Source organism: Narcine bancroftii, chromosome 3 (assembly GCF_036971445.1).
Source record: "Narcine bancroftii isolate sNarBan1 chromosome 3, sNarBan1.hap1, whole genome shotgun sequence".
Taxonomy (NCBI): domain Eukaryota; kingdom Metazoa; phylum Chordata; class Chondrichthyes; order Torpediniformes; family Narcinidae; genus Narcine; species Narcine bancroftii.
The window spans coordinates 43702176-43714461 of record NC_091471.1 but is presented as its reverse complement, the minus strand read 5'-3'; the positions used below and the strand labels follow the sequence as shown (position 1 = coordinate 43714461).

Genomic DNA, 12286 nt, shown 5'->3' with positions numbered 1-12286 from the left:
AAAATCCGTACCAGACGGTGATGCAACTAGCCAGAATGCTCTGCACAGTACACCTGCAGAAGTTTTCAAGAGTCTTCAGTGACATACCCAATCTCCTCAAATGCCTCAAAGTATAGCCGCTGGTGAGCATTCTTCATGATTGCATTAATGTGGAGACTCCAGGGCTGATGTTCAGAGATGTTGACTCCTAGGAATCTGATCTTCTTGAACTTCTCCACTACTGAGACCTTGATGAGGATGGTTTGTGTTCTCCTGACTTCCTCCTGAATCCACAATCATCTTCTTGGTTTTGCTAATGTTGGGTGCAAGGTTGTTGTTGTAGTGACACCAATCAACAAGCTGATCCATCTCCATTCTGCACACTTCCTCATTGTCGTTTGTGATTCTGCCGACAACCATGGTGTCTTTGATAAATCACGCATCCCTGAGATACGCCTGTGTTGAAAGTCACTGAGGAGGAGACGTTGTTCCCAATTCATACTGATTGTGGTCTTCCAATGAGGAAGTCAAGGATCCAATTGCAGAGCAGGATGCTGAGGCCCAGGATTTGGAGATTATTGACCAGCACTGAGGGAATTATTGAAGGCTGAGCTGTAATCAATGAAGAGCAGCCGTATGTATGAGTTGCTGTTTTCGAGATGATCCAGAGCGGTTTGGAAAACCAGTGACATTGCATCTGCTGTGGAGCGATTGTGACGATAGGTGAATTGCAGTGGGTCCAATCCTTTGCTTAGGTATGCATTAATTCTGGCCATGACCAACCTCTGAAAACATTTCATCACAGTAGAAATTAGTGCTACAAGGCGATATTTGTTGACATAGCTCACTCTGCTGTTCTTCTTGGGCACCAGGATAATTGATGAATTTTTGAAAACCATAAAACATTTTAACACAAGAACAGGCTCTTCACCCCACCTGGTCTGGGCTGAACTATTATTCTACTTAGTCCCTATGACCTGCACATGGATCATAGCCCTCCTTACTCGCCATATTTATGTACCTATCCAAATTTTTTTTTTAATGTCAACATTGAGGCTGCATTCACCACTTCAGCTGAAAGTTGTTTCTGCAGGAAGGTTTCCCCAAATGTTCCATTTAAACATTTCATTTTTCATCCTTAATCCATGTCCTCTAGTTCTTGTCTCACCTAACCTCAGTAGAAAAAGCCTGTTTTTGTATTTGTTCTATCTATACCTCTCATTATTTTGTATACCTCTATCAAATCACCCCTTCTACACTCCAGGGAATCATGTTTTAACTTGTTCCCTGTAACTTGGTTCCTCAAGTCCTGGCAATGTCCTTGTAGTCTTCTCTGTACTCTTTCAATCTTATTGGTATCTTTCCTGCAGTTGGGTAACCAAAACTGCATACAATACTTCAAATTTAGCCTCACCAATGTCTTAAGCAATTTCACCATACCATCACAACTCTGATACTTTGATTTATGAAGATCAACATGCTAAAAGTTCTCTTTATGATCCTATCTACCTGTGACACCACTTTCAGGGAATTATGCATCTGTATTCTCATATCACTCTGCTCTATTGCACTCCTTAGTGCTCTACCGTTTACTGCGCATGTCCTAAAATTCCATCTACCATTTTTCCAGCTGATCTAAATCCTGTAGAAAGCTTTGAATCCTTCTTCGCTGTTTACTACATGTCCAATTTTTATGCCATCAGCAAATTTGCTAATCCAATTTATAACATTATTATCCAGATCGTTGATGTAGATGACAAACAACAATGCACTCAATACTAATGCCGGAGGCATACCATTATTCACAGGCCTTCAGTCAGATCATCTACTACCTCTCTTTGCTTCTCCTACAATGCCAATGTTTAATCCAATTTAGTACCTTATCCTGAATACTGAGCAACTGAGCCTCTTGCCTAACTTCCCATGCGGGATCTTGTCAAAGGCCTCACTAAAGTTCATGTAGACAGCATCATTCCTTTTCCTTCATCAGCTTTCCTGGTAATCTCCTTGAACAACTTGACAAGATTGGTTAAACATGACCCATCATACACAAAGTCATGGTGACTGTCCTTAAACATTCCCTGTCTATCCAAATACTTGCATATCCAATCTCTTAGAATACCTTCCAACAACTTATCTGCAATTGATGTTATGCTCACTGGCCTATAATTTCCCAAATTATTCAGAGAATCTTTTTTTTTTTAAAAAATAACATCACAAAATTAGCCATCCTCCAATCCTCCAGAACCTCACTCATGGCTAAGGCCATTTGAAATACATTTGCTAAAGCCTCTGCAATTTTTACACCAGCCTCCCTCAGTGTTTGATAGAATATACTGCCAGGCCCTGGGGAATTTACCCGCCCTTATTTGCCTCAAGACTGCAAGCATCTCTTCTTCTTTAATCTGTATAGGTTCCATCACCTCATTGCTGGTTTGCTTCCCTTTTACAGACACCTGAGTAAATAGAAATGAGTTTTGACTCCATAGATAGCTCAAGAGGATCAATTTTGTCCCTTGATATTCTTTTGCTCTTAGCTGTCTTAGTTTTAGTTGATTATTTGCTGTAAAGAAACCAGGAATTTGACATGTCTGTTTGTACAACATATATTTTGTCATTCTATCTTAAACCTAATTGAAAGATTATTTCAAGAAAATGTATGATTTAGCTCTTGTTACCACAGATTTAATTACCTTCTTGGGCTAAGCATTCTACTCTTGGCATCCATCCTTTCCTATTTTTGACAATCCTCTCTTTAATTATGAATCCCTGCAGCGATGTCTTAAAAAAAAAAACAGCCTCTATTCTCAAAGACCCCCAACACCCAGGCCATGCCCTCTTCACTCTGCTACCATTGGGATAAAGGTACAGGAGCCTAAAGACGAGCACTCAATGGCACAGGGACAGCTTTTCTCCATGCCATCAGATTCCTGAATAATCAATGATACAAGGACACGATCTTACTTTTTGTGCAGTATTATTTTTTTTTTAAATTGTAATGTTGTGAGATGGTTATAATAAGAATGTTTGCTCTATGACGCTGCCACAAAAACACTGAATTTCATGACTTGTTCATGACAATAAATTCTGATTTTGATTATATATTTCATTTTTTTTTTTATTCGATGTTGGAGGGGAACACAACAGATCATTCCATCACTTGCGAGATTTTAATTTGATATCAACATGTGGCTGACAATATTTATAAATGTGTTTGTGATGCAACAACATTACTTAATAACTCTAACCCTTTTAAAGTACACTGTTTGTACACAGAAAGAGGAGAATACTTTATTTGTAATGTGCTGACAAAATTGTGTCAGGTATATTTGGTTCTGCACTTCACAAAGTGCTGTACATATGAATCATATTGTCAAAGATAGTATTCCTGTTCCATATTTGAAGTACTCTTTTCTTTGGTGACACCCTGTGGTTGCTTGGTCAGACCAGGAGAAACTATTCCCATTGGCAGGGAAAGGGGGGAGTGGAGACATCTTTAATCCTAGCATCAGGGAGGCAACACATCATGCTGGGTTCTTGCAGATGGTCGTAGAAATCCCTGTCTATCTCTCGGTCTAACGAGTCCTGTCATTATTATTCACCTCGATTTGTCTTGTGCTGCTTTACAATTGAGCCCATCATGGTGCAAATCCTCTAGCTTCATTGTAATTTAGCAAAGAGGAGCTCTCCTTTCTCCAGCACTCACATCAGTATACGGTCACAGGACACTCCTGCACTAACTGCCTGCCTCTCCTCAGAGTGGTGAAGGGAAAGGGGAGGGGGAGAATCACCAATCTATCTTACTGAACCTTTGGTGTAACCACCTCTCTGAAACTCCTATCTATGACAATTATTTATTCTCCCATTAATTCCCAATAAACTCCTTATTTCTCAATCAAACTGCTATCAAAAGAACACTACAAAATTTCAGTAGGTGCACTGAGGAAAATATACTGACGGGTTGCGTCACAGTCTGGTGAGGCAATTCAAGTGTCCAGGAATGCCTAAGACTGCAATAGATATCAAACGTAACCAGGTCCATCAAGGGCTCCTACCTCTCACCCATTGCAGACATCTATGTCAGGCGCTGCCTCAAGAAAGCAGCCAATATCATAATGGACCCCCACCATCCTTCTCACTGCTACCTTTGGGCAGAAGATAGAGAAGTCTGAAAATCATCACCTCTGGGTTCAAGAACATTTTCTTTCCAACAGATATCAGCCACTCGAATCTCCTCTCGGTACACTAATCATAGACTGATCTAACAGCGCAAAAAGACTTTCTGCACCATTGGACATTCACCTTTTTTTCTGCACGGATTACTGTGAATATTTGTTAACTATCTGATTTATTTATTGTCTTTTTTTAAAATTCAATTAATTTTATTATTATATTTTTCTTTTAGAAATATCTGTTCATCTGCAGCAAATAGAATTTTGGAGTAAATGGGGGACATTGTACAATGTATATGATAATAAACTAATCATTATTATTATTATTTTTATGAGTAAAATTACAATAAAACTATAAAGTATAGTTAGTTGCATTTCCTTCGTTCATCCAGAATTTGCCATGCATTATGACATTAGATTAGAGGTGAAACAGTGGGAAAAAAAGTAAACACTCACCAGTCTCTTTTCCCGAAAGTCAATTCCCACTGTGGTGACAAACTTGGGGTTGAATTTATTCTCTGTGTACCAATAGAGGAAGGTGGTCTTACCAACGCTTGTGTCTCCGAGAGCCAGAAGCTTAATCAGATAATCGTAGTCCCCATCAGTCATAGTGTTAGTTACTTTAATGCTGTGAAATTCAAATCAGAAATACTGCCCTTGAGATACACAATTTCAATGCAAAACCTTATTTTACTCTTCAGCTTCCATCCTTATTTTCATTAATATATAATTATGTTTCAATTCATTACAAAGATACAAGGTCACTGAATGATCCTCACCCTAGCAGCTAAATTATTTAATCAAAATATGCAATGTTACCGATGCAAGTCGCAAATTAATATTAAATCTAAAGGACACTGAGATTTGAGCAAGAGAACCTGAAATATAAGCAGGAGTGGGCCATCCAGCTCATTGGGCCTGCTCTGCCATTTAATTAAATCATGGCTGATCTCGCTGTGGATTCAACACCACTTATGCGCCTTTTTCCCATAACTTGATTCCCCTACAATGTAAACATCTGTCAAACAGTCCTCAGCATATTTAATGAGGTGGGCAGAGAATTCCAAAGATTTACTACACTCTGGGAAAAGCAGTTACTCCTCATCTTCATCCTATATCTACTCCCAGAAACTTAAGACTTATGTCCCCTCGTTCTACTCTAACCTAACAGTAGAAGCAACTCTCTGGCCTCCATCTCATCTATGCCTTTCATAATTTTATATGTTTTTAGAAGATCTCTCATTCTTCTAAATTCCAGCAAGTAGAGTCCCAGGTGACTCAATCTCTCCCCATAAGCTAACTTCCTTATTTCTGGAATCAATCTGGTGGACCTCCTCTGTGTCAACTCCAAGGCCAAGTACTCACCAGTACCCTGTACATTTGCAGCAGAACCTCTCTGCTCTTAATTTCAATCCCTGTAGCAGTGAAGGCCAACATTCCATTCACCTTCTTGATGACCTGTTATACCTGAAAATCAACATTCCGTGATTCATACACAAGCACCCCATCCCTTTGAACAACAGAGTATTACTATCTTTCACCATTTAAATAATAATCTGATCTTCCGTTTTGGAAGGAAAAATAGATGACCTCACATTTACCATAAATTGTAGGAAGTAAAACACCAAAGTCTGCAGACACCATGGTTGAAGTAAAAATACAACACTGGAAGAACCCTGGCCCTGGCCGCCACAGCTACCAACTTGAACCCTGGCCCCAGCTGTCTACTCACTGGAGCTCCCGACTCCACAACTGCCAACTTGAACCCTGGCCCTGGCTGCCTACCCACTGGAGCTCCTAATGCTGTGTTAGCCATCTTGAATCCTGGCCCGAGCTCCCTACTCACCAGAGCTCCAACTCCACAGTTGCCAACTTGAACCCTGGCCCTGGCTGCCTTCCCACCAGAGCTCCCAATGCTGCAGCTGCCACCTTGAATTCTGGGCCTAGCTGCCTACTTACCAGAGCTCCTGACACCACAGCCATCAACTTGAACCCTGGCCCTGGCCACCTACCCACTAGAGCTCCCAATGCTGCGGCTGCCACCTTGAATCCTGGCCCCAGCTGCCTATTTACCGGAGCTCCCAACTCCACAGCCTCCAACTTGAACCCTGGCCCTGGCTGCCTACCCACCAAATTTCTCAACACCGTGGCAGCCAACTCCAGTCCTGGCTGCCCACTTACCAGTGCTCCTGACAAGTTGGCTGCTGACTCCAGTCCTGGCTGCCTACCTGCAGGAGATCTCGACACTTCAGCCGCTGACCCTCACCTGGCCCCCGGCTGTCCTTGGGCTAGAGCTTCCCACACTGACTTCCACCATGACTCTAAATGTAGACACCTACTGTGGTCCTGACCTTACTACTAGATCCGACTCACTCATTCCCCAATTACCATTCCTTACCCTATCCCCTAAACCTCTCCCTACTCTAACCCCATCTCCACCTCTGAGCTCCCTTCCTATTCCCAACACCCTAACCCTCAGATCCCCCCTTCTCTCTAGTTCTTCCCCCTTCCCCTCCCCTATCTTTCCCCTCTGACCTCCCCAATTCTTTCCTTCCCCTTCTGACTTCCCCAACCTTCCCCTCCACCCTCTGACATCCCCAATTCTCCACCACCCCCTCTGACCTCCCCTACCATCCTTCTCTACCCTCTGAATTCCCTAACCCTCCACCTCTTCCCAACATCCTCCACCACACCGATTCCGACTGACCCCTGCTTGGTCTTTACCATCATCTCTGAACTTCCCCTCTCTGAGACAGAGTGCTCAGTCCTCAGTAATGGCCTTACATTTGTCCCCCTCCACCCATACCTGCGATGGTGAGCTTTTCTTCCGTCATCTCCATTTTCAGGACTACTTCCACAACTGCGACTCTCCACCCCCCTCCCCATCCCCTACTCCCCCCCCACCCCCTACTCCCCCCCCACCCCCTACTCCCCCCCCCACCCCCTACTCCCCCCCCACCACCCCCCTACCCCCTACTCCCCCCCCACCCAATATGCTTTAAGCCTTCTTGCTCCTCTTGGACACCTTGTCCTGGCCAGCTGCCTGCTCTGGATTCAATTGGCGCCAAGACATCAACTTCACCACTCCCCTCTCCTATTCTAATTCTACCTCCTTTGAACAGACTGTCCTCTACTCTCTGCAATAATTCAAACATCACCATCAAATCCGAGGACAAGGATGGTGCTGTTGTACTCTGGCATGCTGACCTCTACCTTGCTGAGGCCAGATGACAGCTTTCAGATACCTCCTCCTACATACCCCTTCCACAGGACCCCACCACAGATCATTAAGCCACCATCTCAAACCTCATCACCTCTGGTCACCTCAATCCTTGGCCTTCATCCTCATTGTCTCCCATCCTTACATTTCCCAGTTCTACCTTTTACTCAAGATACATTAGCTCAATCATCCTGCCAGACCCATTGTTTCTACTTGCTCTTGTCCCACCGAACTAGTTTAGTCTTACCTTAACTCTATCTTTTCTCCCGGTCCAATCTCCCCCCACCTACATCTGCGCTACTTCATGCCCTCCATCTCTTCAATTACTTCAGATTCCTCGAAGTGGACCACCTCATTTTTATGATGGATGTCCAATCCCTTTATACCTCCATAGACCTTACCAGTCACTGTTTACCACCACCCTCCTCCTCCTGGAAGAACTTGTCCTCACTCTAAACAACTTCTCCTTTCACTCATCTCACTTACTCCAAATCAAAGGAGTAACTATAGGTATGTGCATGGGCCCCAGCTACACCTGCCTGCTTGTAGGCTTTGTGGAGCAATCCATACTGCAAGCCTACACAGGCAAGACCCCTCAACTCTTTCTCCATTATATTGATGACTACATCGAGGCTGCCTCCTGCACCCACAATGAGTTTTTCAACTTTATTCACTTTGCGGCCAACTTCCACCGCAATCTCAAACTCATATGGCCCATCTACAACAACACATTCCCCTTTCTTGATTTCTTTGTCTCTATCTTGGGAGAAAAGATTTATACTGACATATATTACAAACTCACAAACTTCCACAACTACCTCGACTACACTTCCTCAAACCCTGTCCTCTGCAAGGATTCTATCCTCTTCTCGCAATTTTTCTGTCTCCATTGAATAAGATGAGGTCTTCAAGGCCAGATCTTCCGAAATATCTGCCTTCTTCCACAAACTTGGTTTTCCCTCCACCACCATTTCCTGCTTATCTGCCCTGACACGCTCTGCCCCCAGATGCAACAAACACAGGCTTCCCTTTGTCCTTAATTCTCACCCCACCACTCTCCTCATTCAACACATTATATCCTCTGAAATTTCCAGCGCTTACAACAGGGTCCAACTACCAGACATATCTTCCCCTTTCCTCCCCTCTCTGCCTTCCATATGGAATGCTCCCTGTGGTGATGCACCACTGTACACAGTTACTTGGTTACTGGCACTGTACATATGTTTGGTTCATATGTACGGCTGGCCCACCTCCTTCAGTGACTCCACCTCATGGAATCCCCTAATTAAGACAGTTAAGCCAAGTCTCTCCCTCAGTACGAGTCCTGGGATTGGGCCAGAACAGGAGCATGGTCCAAATCTTATGGTATTAAAAGTCTGTCATCCTGAAACTCCAATCTTGCATGAATTTTAATACCACAAAATTTTGCAATGGACAAGCTGCTAAAGCCGGACCATCTGGATGTAGATCCACAACTGCCCAATCACCTAGACCAATTTGAGCTCTGGCTTATCTGCTTCAATGACTTCTTGCATGCCAGCACTCAAGTCGTGAGTACCGACAATGACAAACTATGCTTGCTGCAATCGAGGGTTGGCCATTGGGCTTACCCCTTCATCAGAGGCTGTATGAGGTTCGATGAGGCCATGTGTAAACTCCAAATCAGATACAGCCCAAGACTCATGCAGTCTAGACCAGGCACCTCCTTGCTAAGTGCAAGCAATGGGCTGGTGAGCCCCTTGAAGAGTACATTCGGGCCCTGCGTGATTTTGAGAGGGCCTGCGATGGTAAAGACATAACTGCAGAAGTCTATACAGAGGAGCTCGTCCATGATGCCTGCTATGCAGGCATCCACTCAGACTATTTTTGTCACAGGCTATTGGAACTTGATGAACCAAGCTTGGAAAAAGCCATCAAGGTCACTGGATGTAAACCTCCATAACTCAGACTCTTTCGCATCTGATAACGCAGCTGCCTCGTGGGGATCATGGGCACCACCATTCTGGGATCCAGGGGTCCCACTCCGCCGCTCCCGAGCCCCCAAAGTGCTACTACTGCGACAGGCCGAAGCACCCCCAGAAAGACTGCCTAGCCAACGAAGCAGTGTGCTCAGGCTGCAGGAAGAAAGGGCATTCCGCTAAAGTGGGGTCAGCTATCTTGGCTGACGTCACTTTCGTCCCCGAACAATAGCACCGTATGAACACCAGGGAAGCCGCCATCTTCCTAGCCCTGGCTGTGGGCACCATCTTACCGGTCTGATATTGACAGCAACTAAGACCGGGTACTGGCTTCCATTTCAATCGAACAGCACAGCTCTCACCAACTCGCTTGCTCAATGATAGAGGTGAAGCAACACTGAAAGTTTTGTGCATTGGCATTGTGCAGGACTGTTCACTCGTGGCAAGTCCATCCAGTTGCAGGATATTCCTGTCATCCCAGTTACAGTAAGCAGGGACTCTGGGCCACTGCACGGCATCACTAACTGTACAGGGCACCAGTTATGATAGATTTAAACTGTTGGTCATGCCCCAGCTCGATGCTCTGGTAATCCTGGAGTTGGACTTCCAGTGTCACTTCAAAAGTGTCACTTTGGAATTCGATGGGTTCCATCCTCCTTTTACGGTCTCCACCACCAATTTTTAAACCGCATACTCTCCCAATGGGCACACCGTATCCTATTCACTGCGTCTGACCTGTAGGCTATCCACCCTTGGGTATTGCCCCACCCCTGTTTGCTAACCTCACCCCTAAATGCAAGCCAATCACTACCAAGTGCAAGCGACGGGGCATTTATCAAGTCAGAAGTGCAATGGCTACAGGCCGAGGGGATCAGAGAACTGAGCACAAGCCCCCGGAGGGCGCAGGTCGTGGAGGTCAAGAATGGGGAAAAACTCCGCATGGTTGTTGACTACAGTCAAACCATAAAACGGTTCACGCAGTTGGATGCGTACCCCCTTCCCCGCATCGTCGATATGGTAAAACAAATTGCCCAATACCGGTGTTCTCTACCATTGATTTAAAATCGGCATATCACCAACTCCCGATCCGCCTCAAGGACCATCAGTATTCCGCATTTGAGGTGGATAGTAACCTCTACCACTTCCTAAAGGTCCCTTTTGGGGTCACCAGTGGGGTCTCCGTTTTCCAACAGAAAATGGACCAGATAGTGGACCAGCATAGGCTCAAGGCCATGTTCCCATACTTGGATAATGTGACCATCTGCAGCCATGACATGAGGGACCAAGACACAAACCTGGAGAAATTTCTCCAGACAGCCAAGGCATTCGACCTCGCTAACAACAAAGCAAAATGTGTGCTCCGCACATCACGCCTGGCCATTCTCGGTTTTGTGTTGGAACAAGGTGTCATTGGGCCAGACCCTGACCCCCTGATGGAACTCCCTCTGCTTTTCAGTCTCAAGGTCCTGAAGAGGTACCTTGGATTTTTCTCTTATTATGCACAGTGGGTTCCCAATTAAGCCGACAAGATCCGACCCCTGGTGAAAGCCACATCCTTCTCACTCCATGCGGAAGCTCAGGAAGCCTTTATTACATCAAAGGGGACATCGCCAAGGCCATGATGCATGCTGGGATGAGTCCATCCCTTTCCAGGTGGAGAGCGATGCCTCTGATTTTGCTCTAGTGGGCACTCTCAACCAAGCGGGCAGACCGGTAGTGTTCTTTTCCCTCACCCTCCACGGCTCTGAGGCCCTGAGATATTTTTTGGTCTACTGCCTGTTCCAATATAATGTTATTTGGTGGCCTATAGACCCTCCCACCAGTGAAGTTTTCCCCTTACTACTCGTCATCTCTACCCTGATGAACAGGGGCGCAGTGCTAATTTTTTTAGGTGCTGGAGCTCACTATCATCTTGATCTCAGACTCAATTAAGTGGTGTTACCTCACCTCCCTAACTTTCCTGCCCATTTTTCTGAATCACCTGATACCCTTGGCTATTTAATTCCCAATCATTTCCACTCTACATCCCTGTTTCTGTCATGGCCACTAAATCATACCCTTTTACACTAATTTGTGCCACGTTCTTTAAAATTGTTTTGAACGCTACAGGCATTCAAGGAAAGTTCTCCAACACTCATTGACCTTTGGAATCTAGTGATCTTTGTGCTTTTTTCATTTGAATTTTTCTGTATTTCACTCTTTTTCTTTGGTCTTTGTATTGCTCCCTTCGGTCTTTCAGCATGGATTCCCATTTCCCTTCCGTATCAACTTAAACCCTCCCTGAGATCATTGATCCCAGTCTGAACCAAGTGTAGACCATCTGGTTCCACCTTCCCCAGAACTGGTTTCTATGCCCAAGAATCTAAAACTCTCCCTCCTGCATCACTGCTCTACCCATACATTCATCCAGACTATTTTGCTATTCATACACTGACAACTAATTGAGACATTCCTACCTTTCAGATCTTAATTTATCTCTCAACTCCCTAAATTCAGCTTGTAGGGCCTTATCCGACATTTAACCTTTATCATGGGTATCTACATGCATGATGACAACTGGCTGCTCTTCCTACCCTTTCAGCACTCTCCGACCAGGGGCTTGGACAGGCCTCACATAATGTTCCGCTCAGTTGACTGAAAAAAAAACCCAGTATGGTATAAACTGGATTTCATGATGAAACATCATCTGTTCTCCCCAAATGTATTGTCAAGTTCAAGTTTATTCTCCAATTCACAAAGCGAAGATAGAGATTTTTGACTAGTAGGCATATCATGAATAATATAAACATATAAATGTACAGAGTTACAGAGGTCAATTGGTGTGGTGCAAAGGAGACATTTAGTATTTTTAGCTTAAATCTGGAGTCTGATAATGGTGGGAAAGGAATCTGGTGATGTGTGATCTCATACTTCTTCCTGATGGGAGGGGAATGAGGAAAATGTGGCCAGGGTGGGAT

The 12286-nt window shown here is 44.6% G+C and overlaps 1 protein-coding gene across 3 annotated transcripts in view; it reads right to left on the bottom strand.

The window, feature by feature from the left end:
* Nucleotides 1–12286, bottom strand: part of rab27b (RAB27B, member RAS oncogene family) — a 77346-nt gene that overhangs the window by 30620 nt on the left and 34440 nt on the right. For 2 of the 3 annotated variants that reach the window (XM_069923929.1, XM_069923930.1), the window contains one exon: nucleotides 4608–4779. In XM_069923929.1, the coding sequence (XP_069780030.1) occupies nucleotides 4608–4760 (153 nt within the window). In that variant the 5' untranslated portion in view covers nucleotides 4761–4779. Of the gene's footprint in view, nucleotides 1–4607; nucleotides 4780–5516; nucleotides 5619–12286 lie in introns of all 3 variants that reach the window. The other variant, XM_069923928.1, reaches the window with a different exon arrangement.